The 19,041-nt window shown below is 40.2% G+C and overlaps 2 protein-coding genes across 2 annotated transcripts in view; one reads left to right on the forward strand and one right to left on the reverse strand.

Annotated features, from left to right (window-relative positions):
- Positions 1-19,041, reverse strand: part of LOC113397579 (uncharacterized) — a 119,685-nt gene that overhangs the window by 50,562 nt on the left and 50,082 nt on the right. The window lies entirely within an intron of this gene.
- On the forward strand, positions 8,372-12,936 carry LOC113397441 (eukaryotic translation initiation factor 4 gamma 2). Its single transcript, XM_026635778.2, has 8 exons — positions 8,372-8,601; positions 8,676-8,951; positions 9,040-9,925; positions 10,007-10,110; positions 10,200-10,577; positions 11,157-11,721; positions 11,843-11,964; positions 12,243-12,936. The coding sequence occupies exons 2-8, from the start codon at positions 8,826-8,828 to the stop codon at positions 12,303-12,305; spliced, it is 2,244 nt and encodes a 747-aa protein (XP_026491563.2). The 5' UTR covers positions 8,372-8,601; positions 8,676-8,825; the 3' UTR covers positions 12,306-12,936.

A 19,041-nucleotide genomic window follows, 5' to 3' on the forward strand; every position in this document is an offset into this window, starting at 1 on the left:
GGATAGATTGATTTATTTCATGTAAGTGATCGTGAATGGTCGCGCTGGCCGCCCGCCGTAATGCCTACTTTTTATTAACCATATATTTATGGCACTATATACTTATTTTTATAAAGATATGATGTTAAGCAATGACTACTTGAATCTCAAATTGTACTTAATTAAATATGAGATGGTCTACCATCACGCCTGAAGTTTATTCCATTTTAATAAATAGCTGAAAGACAATCAAAACGTCCAAAAAGATAATAAAACGTATTTACTACTCAGACCAATAGAAAAAGGGGGACACGCGACAGCGAAAGCCTTCTAAGACATAGAGCGTTACGCTAAGAAAAGTAATTTTGAAATAACTCATCTACATTACAACTCTGTTACATCACCCGCATTTTGAAGTATTTTAATGAAGATATTCTGGTCATACCGAATTGAACAATGTTTCATTTATGAAATGTGTCGATTCTCTGCCTCACACGTGGCTCCTGGAGCATGGTATTTCATAAAAAAAATTTTGCACAACAATAATCATTGTAACAGTTACAAGAGTCCTATTTCAAATTAAGCTTCCTTCCCCTGTACCTTTTTCTGTTGATCAGGAACTCACTACCCGTTTATACTTTCAAATTGTACTTAAATGGACTTAAAGTTCATCAAGTCTTATGTAACAGTTGTTTTGTCACTGGACTCTGTTTTTGGCTTGACTTGCATGGTGTTACTGGGTATATGAGTGAATTACAGCTTTCGATTACCATAGTATAAGTAATACGGTTGCATATAATTTAAATGCGAATATCATTTAAAAATTCACATCGTTATGCTAGAAATGTTTTTGTAAAAAAATTATTTATAAATCCAAGCTCATTTACTTTTATTTTATCAAATGAAACTAAAAACTGGCAACTCTATATATTTTATACAAGTGACTTTTACTTTCATTATCTAACAATGTACTAGTTTTTAATTAAAAGTTTTACAAATATATTTGTCGAGATTTCGTATCTCGTCTTTCATATGTATTTTTATGTATTAATGTAATTGAACATGTATAAAATGTAAACTTCAGATAACAACACACCCTTATATGCTTGCATTATTTTTCATTGGTTACATTTTTGTATAAATTGGTTTAAATTTGTAGTCTATTCAAATAATTTATATTTTGACTAAATCTATTCAACAATTTCCGAAATTACAAAACAAGGTAAAACCAATTAAAAATTGGATAATATTTCGCATTAAAAATGCTTTAAGTGTGATAACACTGACATGGTATCTACTTATTAAGAATTATAATTATTAAAATATACACTATTTTCATAATCGACGTTTTATTATTTCTACTAAACACATAAAATTATCGGATCTGGAAAAGGTTAAGTAGACGCCACGCAACGTTCATGTCTGACAAGTTAAGAGTTTCACCAAACCCACAAAAATCGAAATATGATTCAAACTTGATGATGAATATAAAAACTAGCTTATCACTAAGAATGAGCGAAAAACTTTGCTGTATTTTTATAACTCTGGCGTAAAAATTAAGGAACAACTCATGAAGCTAAGAAACTATAGCCTATTCCAAACGAAGTAGGAATAAGTTTAAACAAATCTTAGAGGTACGTATGCTATTCGATTTACTAATAGATCGGCTATATTGTGCATTACTAACAGTTCTGGCTGATATCTTTAATTATAATACAACACTATTCCACTTTATTACTTATATCAACAACAATACAAAATTTCGATAACAGTTTCATGGACGTTCACAATGCAATTTTTGCGACCTATGATATCGCATCAATTTTGTTGTCAAGTGTTGTTTATTTGGCTTTTCTCTTATGTTGTTTATTAGCGTTTAGGTACTTATGAGAGGATTTTGTTTAAATGCAGTAAGTACGTACATTTGAATCATCATATTACAAGATTAAATTGAACGATACTACTTGTTTGGAATGTACATTATAAAATACTCTGTAGGTAACTCATTTCGACCAATAAGATGGTCTTTGTTTTAGGAAAATAATTTAGATATTAGTAAATATTAATAATAAATTAAATAATTAGTAAAATCCTTAGGTGACGCAAAATTATAATTAAAAAATAATAAATAAATAAATAATAATTAAAAAATTAAGAATGTTTTTGTCTTTATTGCGAATAATATTTAAGTACATGTAATTACCTAAAGTGATTATTATTTTTAATCTAAATAAAATTAAATTTGAAAGAATGTTAATTTAAGTTAATTTTGTTATCTGTATTTTGTATAGTCTGTCTACTGTGTAGAATATAATATAATATTATCTATGGCAAAACTTTCACTGTCACGATGTTAGTGTGAGTAAAATATTCGAATGTGTGAAACATTTAACCGTACTGTCACAAATTTTGGCAGTTGTGTGCATTCAAAAGAACTCGCTTGTCGCGTTGCGGTGCGTGTGCTTTCCACAATTGACTTTCATCGCCTCGTAAGTTTGTGATTTTTATATATTATAGTGTATTTAGTGGCTTCCAAACGTTTCCTACGACCTTAAATATAACGAAAGAAGAGCATATTATGCGGGGGATGCTAAGGATCCGCCAAGAATATTCGATCGGTTCGTGTCGATGCGTCACCTTTGTGAGCCATTTTACAAGTTCCTGTTATTCTAGAATCTGTATGAATCTCGTGTATTGTTTATTACTAACGTCGAATTGAACTCACGAGATGAGTAAAACACGGGAGATTCGATAACTTGATGAGGGTAAAGTGCATTCTAACCTATCGCAGTAAGGACAAGGAAGTCGTATTGTGCGAGTGGCGCTAGCTGGCCGCTTGTTCCTCTATGTATGTTTTTGCTACATTCTGTTTCTTTATTGTCCCGAATCACGGGTCTAACCTTAACATACTTGAGAAGTGAATAACTTCAATGTGGTTTTTATGGGCGAAATAGTTTTTACAATAACTGTAACGAATAGGTTAACCTGTTATTAATCCTCCTTTATAATAACTATATCATTTAAATCCACTTTTGGAGAAATGAGTGATATAGATTTAAGCTGGGCTTTTGAACAAAGAAATAACCATGTGTAAAATTATTAATTTGTAAAATTGAACATAGTGTAAAATATTAATAACATTATTAAAATATATTTTTACAGAAGGAAAAAAAACTTGATTATCAATTCCTATTTTTGAATATGTATGCATTTTCCATTAAGGGAGTTGCAAAGAGTAATATATTTCATAATGTTTTTGAATAGTGCACTCACTTGTTGATAATGTGAGTAACACACTAAAGGCTATGAACAAGTCCTTAAAGATAGATGCACAGATAGGAGACTGACATTGTTATTGCTGTTTATGACACACATTTGACTTTAGCTTCTTTATACTTCAATTATAACATGTAAATACTTTTTCAAAATAATGTTTCAATGTCAAATAAGTTCCATGAATTATATAAATTATTCATTGACTCTGTAGTGCATTACTTACTTTTATTATCCAATTTGTTTCATTCTGCAATCAATTGCCAATAACTTGGTGTTCTTATGTATTTAAGAATATAACGGCTCCTCTATTTCTGGAAGAAATGTTGACCAAGTGATCACTACGCTCTGTTGTAACACAATCATTAACATTTGCATAAGAATTGATTTTATGTGTTCATATTCACTTATTGAGTATTAAACCAAAATATATTGATAAGTATCCAACTGAAAGTAGGTTTCTAGAGCAATATTTGTAGTTAAAAAAAGGAGTAAATGGCTGTATAATGCATATTGAGTTAGGCAGTCTGGTTAGTAGGTCAGGTCGCGGCAAGGCCTTCGCGCGGCTCGTACTGTGCATAGGAAGCGAGGGAGACGCAGCGGCAGCGGGAGCGGGCGCGGACTCGGATCTGGGTCAATGGTAGCGGAGCGGGCCGCGGCACAGCACGCCACGGCCGCTGCAAGTGGGTCGCCCGCCCGCCCCGCTCCGCGCCCTTCCCCTGCGACCCTTGTCTATTGCGCTTTTATTGCTATGCGATTATTATGGATCCGTTCTACCTGCTACCTCCGGCCCGAGCCGCTCGCGCCTACCTCCTACGAATGAGTTGTCCCGAAAACTAAACGTATGTCATGTAATGATTTATTCAATATAATCGATGTTTGTATCTAAAACTGCCTGTCCATATCGTCACATTATAGAATAGCATTAGTGCGATCGCATAACGTATGTCGATTTACGGATCGAAGCGACGACGCGCCATTCGGCCGGACTACGTAGATCTTGACCTTGGCTAGGTTAGGTACGTACGGTTAATGACCTCGCCCACAATGACAAATTGAAAGCAAGATCAACTGAGAAAATTAGACTTGTACGGAGTTTACATTGCCAAATTCTATAAACAATATCATGTATCATTTTTGCTTTATTTTAAATAAATCCTTGTGCTTTCGTGATCACGTAACGCTGTGCCGACGCGGACTACGAATCTATATTATTAGTAAATCCAATATAAACCGACCCTACTTCCGACCAACCAGATCATTCTTTCGGTCAAAACATTCACAATTACCCATAAAAGATTATATCATTAAAAATATGCCATAGCTTATAAACTGAATTGTGTTCAGTTTAAAAGCACACTAGCGACTATGCTTCTAGTAAAAAGTTGAAAACGTAACAATAATCGAAATGTTTCGACTTTCGAAGGCCAGCGTGTCAAGTTAAAGGGACACCCGCCATTACTGCGACGCTCATATTCATACACCAAAATCTCAAATTTAGTTTTGGGTTTAGTGTCATGGTAAAATATCTAACGCGACCCTTCCCCCGGCCACGCGTCATCTGCCTCCTCGTGCCTCTCTCTCACTCGTTGTTTTTCGGCGATTACACGCACAACACAGGCCCGGGAGCGGGGCCAGCGGGCACGAGGGTCCCACGCTTCAATGTGCCCTACAAAACTTGTAACAAGCGAATCTAAAAAAAAATGTGGCAACGATTCGCATTCCTAAATCCATGCGCGTTTCATCGCTATATTTCAACGACCATTCAAGGTATCACGATGACAAGAAATGTAATTTTATGTGAGGTATAATGTTAATAAATGCAGGCTTAAACTAGTCTCTCAAAAGGCAATCAATCACAGAACACGACTTGGTTCTAGACTCTGCCTTATATCAAAACCATTTAACAAAAATTTATTTAATTAATGAATTAGGCGTATTTATTATAAAACTATTTAAAAACTAAGATGCCGCTAAATCAAGAATCGTTCTACTCTTTCATTTTTCGTTAAAATTTAGCATCCCCTGCGTCCAACGTGCAGTCTACGTTAGGTATAGTAATGCCGCAAGCGGTATTTCTTCTGTGGAAGAGGTTTGCTCGCTCAGTTTATGGCCCGGTTCCATGATAAAACACATTCTATATTGTAATGTGATCAGAACAGCTCTTCTGCAGGTCCTACCTGCATTACCATGCAACAAACAGAAATATTGAACTCATGAAATTTTAAACATATTTCTGGTAGTCGCATATAAACATTTATCAATAAATGTAATCAGTGATCATATTTTACGGTAGTTCATCATTCAGTCGCACCGGGCAAAGCTTTCGAATGTTCCAAAATCCAAAGGATTAATTAATTGTTGTTAATCTACGATTGGGTGAGCTCATAGATGCAGCCCATGGCACCGGGACCGGGAATGAAACGGTCGCCTCAACACATCAAGTCGATATCACACCGCATACTCAGCTTGCTATTATTGTAAACGTTCTTTCAAATATTTTGTAATATCCCCGAAAATACTTCCAAGTGTAAACATGTATTAATTTATGTACCTACATTTTGATACAAAAATATGATCAAAACTTTTTGAAAATATAAACAAATATGTGGTAGTTTAGTATAAATTCGGAAAAATCAACCAAACAAAGATATATATTACCTTTCAATAGTGTCATTATATGAAGCGCAGTGCTAAACAGAACATTTATGAAAACGAAAAAATATTTTTCAGCATAAGGGACTTAGATGCGCCTTTCTGTTAAACCTTAGATTTCTCTAATGTTTATTTTTTTATTTATACAGTCAACCCTTAATCACTTAACATCAGTTCGAAACGAACAGAGATTATAGAAATAAAGGTTAAGTTAAATTAAATATTTTGTCAACTATCCTCCGCAGCACACGTTTCCGTCTCGCTCTGCTCTCGGACACGATGTGGTAAAAACAAGGTATGCGAAGTTGTCGATATCGCCGCTTATTTTTGTAATTTTTTGCATCGGTCCGCTCTCGCGTTGGTATTCACCAAAATGTTTAGGTGTGTGTGTGATGAGGAGGGGAGTGCGGCGTGCGGGCGGCGCGGTGCGGGTCGTCGACCGCGCGGGAGGCGCGCGTGGAGTGCGCCGCGCGCCCAGCTCGCCGCCCGCGCGCCCGAGCACCGCACCTGGGGGATGCAGCGCGCTCGGGTCACTGACACCGCGCCGCGCAACGACCCTCCGCACAGTGCACCGGTGTCGTCTGCCCTCTCTCCTCTAAACATACGCCGTAAAGTCGATTCGATCCTTTATGTTTAATGCGCGCGTTAGAAATTTCTTTTCGGATCGAAATTGATGTTAGTCGAAGAACGTATCATTGACTGTCCGGTTAAGTCCGGTTTACCTTAGTTCTGACTAAAGATCGGTATCATTCGATAGCGAACGATGTTGCAAATGACTATCTCTGGATCTCAGAGTGTAACGCACGTTACGGCGACCTTGCCGCGGCAGCCCAAGGCCCCGAGTAGAGGGCGAGCGGCGAGTGCGGCGACCCCGCGCTATCGAGCGTCGAGCGTCGAGCGTCGAGCGTCGAGCTAGTGACGGGCCACGTCGCACTCGCCGCTCGGGCCGGCTCTACCCCCTCGACTTATCGCATTAGCTAGGCGACGACATATCCGTCGAGTTCGAACACAGAATGATATTGTCTCGAAACTGACGCAAAGGCTAGCGGCTGCTGAGGGCGACCGTCGACCGCGTTGTATTGCGACTCGCACCTGCCGCGAGTTCAGCTGATGCTAAGTTAGTACATAAGTAGCGAGTTCTAAGTAGTTATGTTATTCGTTACGCGTTTGTATTTTACGATACGATATTTTTGCCGATTATGAACTGATTTCCTTTTACAATTGAATAGGCTTTGGCTTTAATGCGCTTTCATTTAAATGTGATGAATAAATACTCTTAAGAGTCAAACACCTAGCCTTCACTAAGTTATATGCAATAAGACAACAGACAATGCATTTACTATAATTAGGACTCCGGCAGCAGCGGATATCAGATATCTTACGATATTAATTAATTTGTTCACGATCTACGTAAAGTAGTATATAGACTGACTATGCAACACATGACGCATTGGAGCATATTTACTTTTATTTCTTAGGTTCACCTACAGGTTCAGGTTAAATTGGTGGTCTATTTCTAAAGGTTTATAAGTAGGCATAATAAACGCAAACTCACTTGCGTAAACTCGTAAACAAATAGTGTCGAATTATTCGTGTAGGTATAAACCTTTATTAAAAGAACCCGCAATTAGTGCCGGTTTTCTAAATTATATAATGTAAACAAAACACTACTTTACCTGCTTCATTATATTTGTTGTAATACTGACTTGAACACAAACTTACTGTGTATGGATCCATGTACCATTAATTTTACAAAAGATTAGCTGTAACATTTGTTTAAAACTGAATTTTTGTATTTTTGTTAGGCTGCAGAACGTCTATATAATTCCTAATAGCACATTATAAGCTTTCTTTTAATCCCAAATAATAATACGATTTATATGATACAACTTTATTAGACCACCATTTTTAACGCAGCTGACGTCTTGTCATGTTTCGAGTTTGAGGAATTTCTTTCTGAACAAGGTATTTTGACGATAATTAATCAAGGATAATATTTATATAAGGAATCAACATCATTCGGAATTTAATTATTATTTTTGCATATTATTTGTGATGTTGCATTTCTGCACACAACCAGACGAGTTCTGCTGCCGCCTGTTTATTAATAAAAATAAATCAGCCTTAAATCACCACCAAGAAGAAGCCTTCCGGCCACTACTTACTTAACTGTCCCGACACAAAAGGAACATTTCGATTTATGATTTTTAGTGTCGAGAAGTGTCAAAATATTACTGAGCTCTTCAATTTGTTTAAATGCGAAAAACTTTAACATACACACAGCGGCAGTCGGTCGCTTTTTATTCGAACGAAGCTAATACTTATAGATTTTAGAAAAAATAACCGAAGACCACACCAACTACTCGCAGAGCCAAATTCTAACTAGCTTTATCAATTTCACAGAAAGGATTAGCAGAAACGAGCTATAATCACTGTAACGACGAGTGTTCACGTCGACAGAGTTCAAACGGAGGCGATCTGTGAGCGCGTCGCGAAGAGAGGCGGAGGCGAGGCGAGTGTGCGTGAGGCGGCGACACCGGCCGCAAGACGGAGAGCGCGCGGCAGTCGGGGCCCGTGCTGCGCGCCGCGGGGCGGACGCCGGTCCCCCCGAGGCGGCGCTGGGTCCCGCCCTCCTCGCTGCGGCACCACGATGTGCCCGACGGCGACGCCAAACACGACATCATCCACAGAAAGGTGAGGCTCGCCCGTGCCCCCCGCCTTGCGCGGCTCGGCGAACGACCGCTGACTGATTCCGTTTGTTCTCACAGGTGCGCGGCATACTGAACAAACTTACCCCGGAGAAATTCCAAAAACTGAGTGATGATCTACTCGGCCTGGAATTGAATTCGGATAAGGTGCTGAAGGGAGTCATACTTCTCATATTCGAGAAGGCGCTGGATGAGCCCAAGTACTCGTCTATGTACGCGCAGCTCTGCAAGCGGCTCAGCGAGGAGGCACCGAACTTCGAGCCGCCCGGACAACCTTGCACCTTCAAGTTGCTTCTTCTTAACAAATGTCGGACCGAGTTCGAGAACCGCGCTCAGGTACATGCTCGCTCTGCCGATCATTTATTCAATATCTTGAGGTAAACGAAACATTAATTGAACCGCATTTTAAATATTTCATTCAAAGGCGTTCGCGGCCTTCGACGACAAGGCGCTCACACCAGAAGAAGAAGAAAAACGACATCTAGCCAAGTGCAAAATGCTCGGCAACATCAAATTCATCGGCGAGCTCGGCAAGCTCGAGATCCTCGCCGAGTCGATCCTGCACCGCTGCATTCAGAACCTGCTCGCCCGGCGAGCGGCCGCCGAGCACCACGAGGACCTCGAGTGCCTGGCGCAGCTCGTGCGCACCTGCGGACGGGTGCTGGACTCGGAGCGCGGCCGCGGCCTCATGGACCAGTACTTCGCGCGCATCGAGACGCTGTCGGCCTCGCGCGAGCTGGCGCCGCGCATCCGCTTCATGCTGCGCGACACAGTGGAGCTGCGGCGCAGCGGCTGGGTGCCGCGCACGGCGTCGTCGGCCGAGGGGCCCGTGCCCATCCACCAGCTGCGCGCCGACGACGAGCCGCCGTCGCGGCGCGAGCGCGAGCGCGACCGGGAGCGCGACCGCGACCGCGACTCGCTGTTCCGCGGCGGCCTGCGCTCCCGCCCGCTGGACGACGTGCTGGCCGGCCTCAGCCTGCAGCCCGCCACCGCGCTCGTGCCGCCGCCCGACAAGCTGTTCGGCAACGGCTTCGCGCCGCGCGACGCCTTCCGCCAGCGCTCGGCGCCCGGCTACTACCCGCGCTCGCACTACAAGCAGCATCAGCAGCACCAGCAGCACTCGCCGCACTCGGCGCACGCGGCGCAGGGCAACGGCTCCAAGGAGTCCTCGCGCGTGAGCAAGTCGCGCGTCACCATGACGTCGGGCGGGCTGCAGGACGTGCAGATGCGCCCGGCGGCCAACTCGCTCATGTTCACCGCCAACCGCCTGTCGCGCCCGCAGCCCGCGCCGCTGCCGCTCGCGCCGCAGAGTGAGTCGCCGTCGCCTTTCGATACCGATGCGCGACCTCGAGTCTCGTCGACCGGCAAATGACACCGTAATCGTCTTTCAGACGTCCTCACCCCCTCGTTCGCCAGTGCGCCGCCGCTGATGAAGGAGCCCGCCATCGCCATCAAACCGGCTCCCGACAAAAAGGATAAACCGAAGAAGGACAAGGTGCGTTCCCATGACGCCGGTCGTCCGCGACGTCATCGAGGTCGCCGCGTCGTCACGGGTCGTCACATTCTGTCCGATCTCTCCCGCAGGCACTGAACAAGGAGGAGGCCTGCCGGCTGGCCATCGAGGCGGTGACGGCGCTGGCGGCCCTCGAGCACGAGCCGGCCGACGAGCACGACGGCGAGCCCGAGCACGACCCGGCCGCGCTGCGCCGCCTGCGCGAGCTGCAGCTGCCCGACAAGGTGCTGCGGCGCGTCATCGCCGCCGTGCTGGAGCACGCGCTGGCGGGCGAGGCGGGCGCGGCGGGCGCGGCGCTGTCGGCGGCCGAGGGCGCGCTGGCGGGCGCGGCGTGCGGCGTCGTGCGCGCCGTGAAGCGCGCGCCGCTGGGCGAGGCGCTGCGCGCGCTGCTGCTGGCGCACCACCCGCACCGCCGCCTGCCCGCGCTGCTGGCGCACGCCGTCCGACAGGTGCGGCCCCTAACGCAATTATTTATATTTTATTAGGCGTCGACATATTTTGCTCACTGTAGTGAATTGTTGTGTGGGTCGTTCTGAAGCTCCGTAACCGTAACCGTAACCGTAATCAATATTTTTGAGGCCATGAGCGTTTATTTTCTTCGGTTATACCTAACACCGAACAATCGAAATCAAAATCAAAATATACTTTATTCAAGTAGGCTTTTACATCGTCACTTTTGAATAGTCATTTAACAAACTATTTAAAGTAAAGCTACCACCGGTTCGGAATTTAGATGCTACCGAGATACAAATAGATAAACATAGAAATAGGCTACAAATAAAATCAAATTTTTATTTTGCAATTTTCTCATTTCCAATTTCGAAATGATCTAATATTCCTTGCTGAAACTATCCGAAACGATCGTAAAGACCTTATCTAAACGGGTAATATATCATCCATCTGCAGCCCCGAAACTACATAATCATAACATTCCTAGTGAATAGCGTACAAACTTTAATTTAAATTTCAAAACAACATCGTGTATTCACGTTTTAATATTTCAAATTTTAAAACGAAAACATCGACAGAAACTAGTAACGCTGTCGGAGGTGGGCGCCTGGTGCGAGGGCGGCCAGCACCACCCACTGCTGCTGGAGGTGCTGCAGGCGCTGGGCGAGGCCGTGGGCGCGGAGCGGCTGCAGGCGCTGTACGGCGAGAGCAAGGTCAACCTGTGCGCCTACGTGTCGGAGCGCGAGGGCGGCAGCGCGGCGCGCGCGCTGGACGCGCTGGAGGCGCGCGGGCTGGGCGCGCTCGTGCCGCAGCTGCGCGTGCAGGCCGCGCTGGCGCGCCAGCTGGCGGCCGAGCCGGCGCCCACGGCGCTCTACCGCTGGATCAAGGCCAACGTCGAGCCCGCCGTGCGCCACAACGGCGCCTTCGTGTCGGCGCTCGTGGCGCTCGTGGCCGAGCACGTGACGGCGGCGGCGGGCGCGGCGGGGCAGGCTCCGCCCGACAAGGCGGCGCTGGAGCGCGAGAAGACGCTGGCGGAGGCCTACGCGCCGCTGCTCACGGCGCTGCTCGAGGGTCGGCCCGACCTGCAGCTGGCCGCCGTTTATGCCGTGCAGCTCCACGCGCACCACCATCGCTACCCTAAAGGTGACCGCCAGCGATCATATACAAATCTAGATTCTGACATCGATTCCCTTCCCGTGATGATCGGTCGTTGCTCATTCGAAGTGCGTGTAAGTGTCCGGCTGACTAGCGCCCGCTTGTGCAGGCATGCTGCTGCGCTGGTTCATGTATCTGTACAACCTGGAGGTGTGCGAGGAGGACGCGTTCCTGCGCTGGCGCGAGGACGTGACGGACGCCTACCCGGGGAAGGGGGAGGCGCTCTTCCAGGTGAAACTGCATAACGATTAATACTGTGTCTTTTATACAAAAATATTAGATGGCTTAAGTTCAATACGTTTGACACTAAATTGAAAGTATTCAAAGATTTTTTGAATCGGTGCACGTTAAATAAGCCATGGGTGTTGCGTTAACGTTTTGGTGGCCGGGCTCATGCCTCCTCTTGGATCGATTACCTCTAGATTTATGAGAATGATTGATAAGATCTCTAGTGAAACAGGTATGGAGTATAAGATGATTTAAGAAGTAAATGTGAACATATCGCGCAGGTGAACACATGGCTGACGTGGCTGCAGCAGCAGGAGTCCGAGGACGAGGAGGCGGAGGACTAGGAGACAGCTGCCGGCGACACCCAACACTGCACCGCTTTTATTTGCGCTCATCTCATATAAATATAATTAAGCCAAATAGTTTAATACCTACCCTCGTTACCCTTTAACGCTAGACTCGCCGCGGCCGACGACTCCAGTGTTAAATAGGTCAATTTTTAGGTTATACTACGTAAACGAATGTTAGTGTCTCGAGATAATTTTTTGTAGGCCTTTTACTCGATTTTGATACTTTTACAAATGTTTACAATGTATAGTGTTCGTTTGAACGTATGATTGCACTTCGATCTGCCCTCTCTTGACAATGAGCGTATTTTAGTTGAAATTGTAAAAATATATCTATCGAGAACTTAAATCAATTTTTATTATTATTATCGTGATCATTTATTTTCAATACTAAATGGATGTAGTGGATAAACTGTAAGAATGCTTAAATTTCATTGTATTATCAGATTTTAGAATTTTGTAACGAAATATATAGAAAAGTAAAAAAAAATGTTTCCTCAGACAAGAAATGTATGTTGATTGAGTGATTTGTAATAAAAAGTTGTGAAGTGATGCAAAGGTAAACATAAGCAACATCGGTCAATATGTATTCAAGGTGAGAATAAACTTCAGTGTAATTTATTACAAACGTTGCTTTTTATTGACGGCCCGCTGCGGGTAACCTGTTGCAAGGAAATACGTAGAAATCACAACTCAAGTGTAAAAACTAATCTCTCGAATACCGAGGAATACTAAACCACTGTGGCGCCATATGCACTCAATTTAAGATTTTTTTTTTTTGGACAACACTCATATCCGGCCATTCCATCGTCATTTAGTTTGGAGAAGCCATTTTATGTTGAAATTTTTTACCATCAAGGGTCACGTGGGATGATAATCTAATTCGTACAAAACCCTCGTATGATTATGAAAGTACTTCACTGGGTGAGTTCGTCAAATGATCAATTATATTCGTGTTCCTTCGTGTTTTGTGTACTCTTAGCTTAGCAATAATTTGAGTTCACTTGTAGGTGTGGATAGTAACATGTGAAAATTTCAACAATAACTTAATAACTGTTTATTGATTATACCATCTAGATAGTTATGACAAATGACAATCATTTTTCAAAATACGTCTTGAAGAATTACTGTAGTGTCGGTTACATTTAGATCATTATTGTTTAAAGCTGCTTGAACTTTGCTTTCTAACATTAGGTAAGGCAAACAGTATGCATTATGTCTTTTTAGCATTAAGAACTAAATTATTCTTTGTAAACCAACTTGGTATCCGTGATAATGCATTTTTTACACCACCATAATTAGGTTGTTTCCTGTCAAAAAAAAGGGAGATCATTCGAAATAACAAAAATAAAAAAGGACCCAAAATTGATCCTTGTGGAACGCCCATTCTTCGTACAGATCCAGAAGACTTTATTCCATTAATAGAAACCTGTTGAATTCTTTGATTAAGTATGAAGCAATGAGATCAAGAGCTTTACCATTAACACCGTAATGTTTTAGGTTGTACAAAAACTTCTCGTGCTCTACACAATGAAATGCTTTGGATAAATCCTAGAACACGCCAATAGCATTGTGAGATTGATGCATGTGACATTCCAGCATCAGTTGTAGAGCGAGTTACCTCTAGTAAAACCGAATTGTTCATTATGAAAAATATTATTTATACCAAAGTGAACCAGAAGTTGATTTAAAATAGGTTTTTAAATATTTTACACTCAATGACGGCAGTATAGAAACAGGCCTCTAATTGCACGGATCGCTTTTGATTCCAATTTAAAAAATTTGGTTATACATATATTGCAATAAATCAGGAAACGAACCTGTTTCCAAACACTTGTTAAAAGTTAAGGCTATATAAGGAGCTGTATCACTATTGATTATAAAATCTAATGCAGTAACTCGTTCAAATGAAAATTCAAATCTACATTTGGGAACATTATTTGTTAGTAATTTATTGGCTTCTAAAGGAGATGACATTTACCACTTCCAAATCCAAATGTAAATATCTATTTCCAAAGGTTAAAGCTAAAGGCAAAAAAATGTTTCTATGTTTACAGCATATACTGTTAATTTCATCCCAAGTAGCCTTGATTTTATCACCTGAATCTAGGATTTAATTTTTTAAACAAATAGATTTCGAATAACGCTTAACATGTTCCACAAAGGTAGTCTCTTGATTCCACTGCCTCTCATTATATGGAATTTATATAATTGATTTCTACTCTTATAAATGCCAATATCTAAATTTCAATTTTACATTTTCTATAATAAGTTTTAATTTTAAATATATTTTTATTTAATATTAATTTAACGAACGAGGTATAAAGGTCATCTGGATCCTGTGTCGTTAATTCTAAGTTAGGTATTTTAGATATCACAATATCCTTAAAACAATTGATTTTTTTAACTGTTATAAATCTACGTATAATTTTACGCGAATAAGCCATTATTTTGCTTTCCACAGAAAAAAATGGACCATGGTGGTTAGTAGTTAGATTATTTATAATTGATACCTTATATAAACATTTCATATTGATAAAATACATTGTCAATATACGTAGAAGTCTGGCATGTTTTCTGAGTTGTTTCACAGTACCCTTGTGTCAATTTGAATCTTACCGCCTATTTCATACCGACAAGAAAGAAGTTCACCGACGACAAGTTTATAAATATGGATTTTATGTTTCGTAATAATAATATGGCGATAAACAGATAGAATCTCCAATATTATTTTTTACAAAAAAAGTGGGTTTTTCAAAATTTACCAACCTTCGATACATAACGGCACTGGCGGTGACATTGGGGACTCTCTAGGGCCTGGTTTATCTTATGAATCAAATGACATGGAAATTGAGGAGTCCGAATACTTTTTTTCGAAACACCTCAAGTTTGAGTCACTGTCAGGGTGTTTGCGCTTGCCCATTTTGATAAAAGCTTTTAGCAAAAAAACCGAATTGTCACAATTTTAAAGTGTGCTCCGTTTGTTGTGTTCTAAAAGTACTCCGCAGTACTGAAATGTGAATCATAATGGAGCAGTCGGCCGGTTGTAAAAAAATACTCAAATTATTATTAACCCAACACACATGTACGGTTAACACAAGAAAGTCATTAATTGACACACAATTTCACACCTTTAATAATTCTTAACTGGAATATTAAATCATCAACGTAATACCGAGTGTTGTTAACTCAAACAAATGACGTCTTGTTCACAAACTTGGAGCTCCCCGGAGGCGCAGTGGACGTAGCGCTAGCGCATGAACGTTGCCATGGTGATAGTATACCACTTGTTAGATTCTCGCTAAACACGCTAAATAATGAAGGTTGAAGTCGCTCGAAGTGAACATCTTCAGACCTTGTCTTATTCTACAATTTTATTTTATTACTATACGAATTTAAATTATGAATGTTTAAATGTCAGTGTTATAGGTGGTAGTGGTGGTCAACAGTAGAAATTACGTTTATCATAATAATAATAAAAATTTTGTTATTAAAAAGAAGATAATTTTTATTTGATTCTAATTAATTAAAAATACTTTTAATTACGCCGGAGAAGTTCAACTTCTCAAGCGCGTACAAAAGTATACGCAACGTTTTTGGTTTTTTTTTCTGATAAAAATTAACCTACTTTTGATGAAAAACATTTCAATGTCACTTGACAACAAACAAGCGATATTCGTTAAGGCTTTGTGTTCAGGGACACCAATAACATTTAAAATTACTTTTAAGTCTAAAATTTACACACATTCCGTCAATTTTTTTGTAGAATTAGAACGCCAATGCCAGCACTATTGATGACTGACAAATTAACTAATTAACACAAAGACGCGTCATTTCGCACTACTAGGAGTTTGTAATTTGTAGAGATGATGATGTAGAATTTTTTCAAGATTCACTTCTCCATACAAAATCTAACAGCTGATCTGTGATGAAATTTAATGAAAAAGAAGAAAATTCAATTTTTATCACGTTGAGTAAGTTGAGTTTTTCTTGTTTCTACTAAATCGAATGATCATGAGTATATAAACGCCCAGTTATGATTTCCTTAACTAACTTAACAGTTAACAGCTATGATTAATTTCAGACAAAATAGTGCTAGTAGGTATTTTATTTTACTTTTTTCTTGCACCGAATGTTTGGCATTTGAACGGAATTTCGGTTCAATATGCCGAAATTTAATTAAACCGAAATGTAAAAGGAATTTCAGCCCATCCCTAGTAATTTTGTATTGGCTTTTGATTTAGTTGCTTCACTATAATGCTGCGCTCCATCTGCCTCTTGTTTTGTTATGAAACAATCATTGACAAATATCATATAATATGTGAGTGATGACAAGATCTCCGAAGCTACAGGCTTGTTTGACTTATAATGTTACTCTTTTGTGACATAGACTATTTTACTTGGTAGTAGGGCTGTAATGTGGTGCCCTAAGAGAGGAATGAAAGCCGAAACTGCTGAGTAGATACTGCCTTTATTTGCAATAGATCGTACGTTAAATAGGAACAAAAGTAGGTTACATAATGTATAATGATTAATAAGTATATTTAGTTAATATAATCTATTCACTACATCTCATCTCCACCGCAATAAAAAAAAAAATAATAATCACTAGAATTTATTTTATTTTAGCTTATACTACGAATGTAATATAGTATAATGTTATATTATAATTATTGTCTTTACAAACTTTTGAAGTAAGTATTTAATACATAAACTTTTAACAAAACTATTAGGTAATTGGTTCAAAATACATTTTTGTTCTGTGTTTATGAATAACATAGTTTTTATTATTCTTAATTATTTCTACATTGGGTGAACATTCCCTTATTACTTTGTATGGACCTGAATATATGTTTTGGAACTTACTGCCAGTTTCATTTCTTATTAAAATCAAATCATTCTGTTTATAAGTCACAGGTTTTATATTTCGATCATACTTATCTTTTCTTTTTAATTTACTAGCTATTAAATTTTCTCTCGCCTCTTTTTGTGACGTTTGTAATCTGAATTTGAGTTCTAAAGGATAATTATCAAAATTGTACGAAGGATCAACTTGTGCTGATTGCAAATTAGATGGTAAAATACATTTCTTACCGAACACCAACTCATAGGGAGTAAACTTAGTCTCTGTATGCACTGCAGTGTTGTAGGAAAAACACCAAAATGGAAACCACGTGCTCCAAGCTTCTGGGTGATTTCCTGTCTGTATTCGCAAATAGTTACCCAGATGTTTGTGAGAATTCTCCAAAGCACCGATACTTTGATGATGATATGCGGTAGACTGCAGCTTATTAATATGTAAAAGTTTACAAACCTCTTTCATTGTGTCCGATAAAAACTCCGTTCCCCTGTCTGTAGCTATCTCCTTCGGGATATCATACCTGAGAATAAAATTATTAACAAACCTCCAGGCTACTTCACTTGACCCTTTTGACATCAATGGGTAGGCCTCAATATACTTACTCAATTCACATTGTATAGTTAAAATGTACACATAATTATTGTAATCTCTGTCTAACGGCCCTACCATATCTAAATATATCTTCTCAAACGCCGAAGTTGCCGTTGAACTTATTGTCATAGGTTCCTTAGTGTAATGTGAGGAATGTTTTTGTTTTTGACATTTGTCACACCTTTTTATAAATTCTGTAACATCAGCTTCTAATTTTGACCAAAAATAATATTTCTTTATATTATTTACCATTCGACTTATGCCGGCGTGGCCACGTGTGGGTAATATATGAAAATCGTTTAAAATTACACACTTATCGTCTTTATCAGTTATTCTCTTTGTTCCTCTTAAAATACATATACGTGGTCCGGACGAATTACTTATGTTATTTACTTCATTTATTATTTTTCTCAGACTTAATAAAGTATACTTCCTTTATATTTATTTTCCCACAATATATTCAGCTCTCTCACAAATTCGCCTGGCGATAGTTGCGTTCGAGAAGCTAAATTAATAAAAATTGTATTCATTGAGGGCACGTAACTCAAACATCCCTTCTCATGCGTTATCTCTTTCAATTTACGATATCGATTTAATTCATAAGCGCTTAAGAAACGTAATTCCGTGAAATATTTCGGTTTGCTATGTATTTCTACAACTTTTGGTTGATCAAGCCAATCGTTTTTAGAAATAATAGCATCCCGTTGTTGCTTAGCCATCTGGCCACGCGTCATTACATTTATCACCGTTTGATTCATCTCTTTCAAGTTTTCAGAAGTTAAATGCAAACGTGAAAGTGCGTCAGCTGCAGAATTACTCTTCCCTCTCAAATATTCAAGTACAAAATCTTATTCTTCTAATGTTAACCTAAATTTAATTAAACGGCTAGATGGATCCCGCATTCCAAATAAATAGATAAGTGATCGTTCTGAATTTCCTACCATACAAATATGGACGAAAATGCTTCACGGCCCATACAATCGCAAGCAGTTCTTTTTCAATCGTTGGGTACCTTTTTCTGCTTTGTTAAGACTACGATTAGCATAGGCTACAGGCCTCCCGTCGCTGTTGCACAAAACTGCACCTACCCCATATCCTGATGCATCTGTTTGTAAAATAAATTGATTAGACTCCGAAAAATCAGGGTATTGCAATACAGGACTGGATATTAAATTTTGTTTCAATCGTTCAAATAATTTTTGGCATTTCTCATCCCATTTAAAATTAACCATTTTTCCGACACAAATCATTTAATGGATGTGCTTTTGTAGCAAAGTTAGG

This window comes from Vanessa tameamea, chromosome 3 (assembly GCF_037043105.1).
Source record: "Vanessa tameamea isolate UH-Manoa-2023 chromosome 3, ilVanTame1 primary haplotype, whole genome shotgun sequence".
NCBI lineage: Eukaryota > Metazoa > Arthropoda > Insecta > Lepidoptera > Nymphalidae > Vanessa > Vanessa tameamea.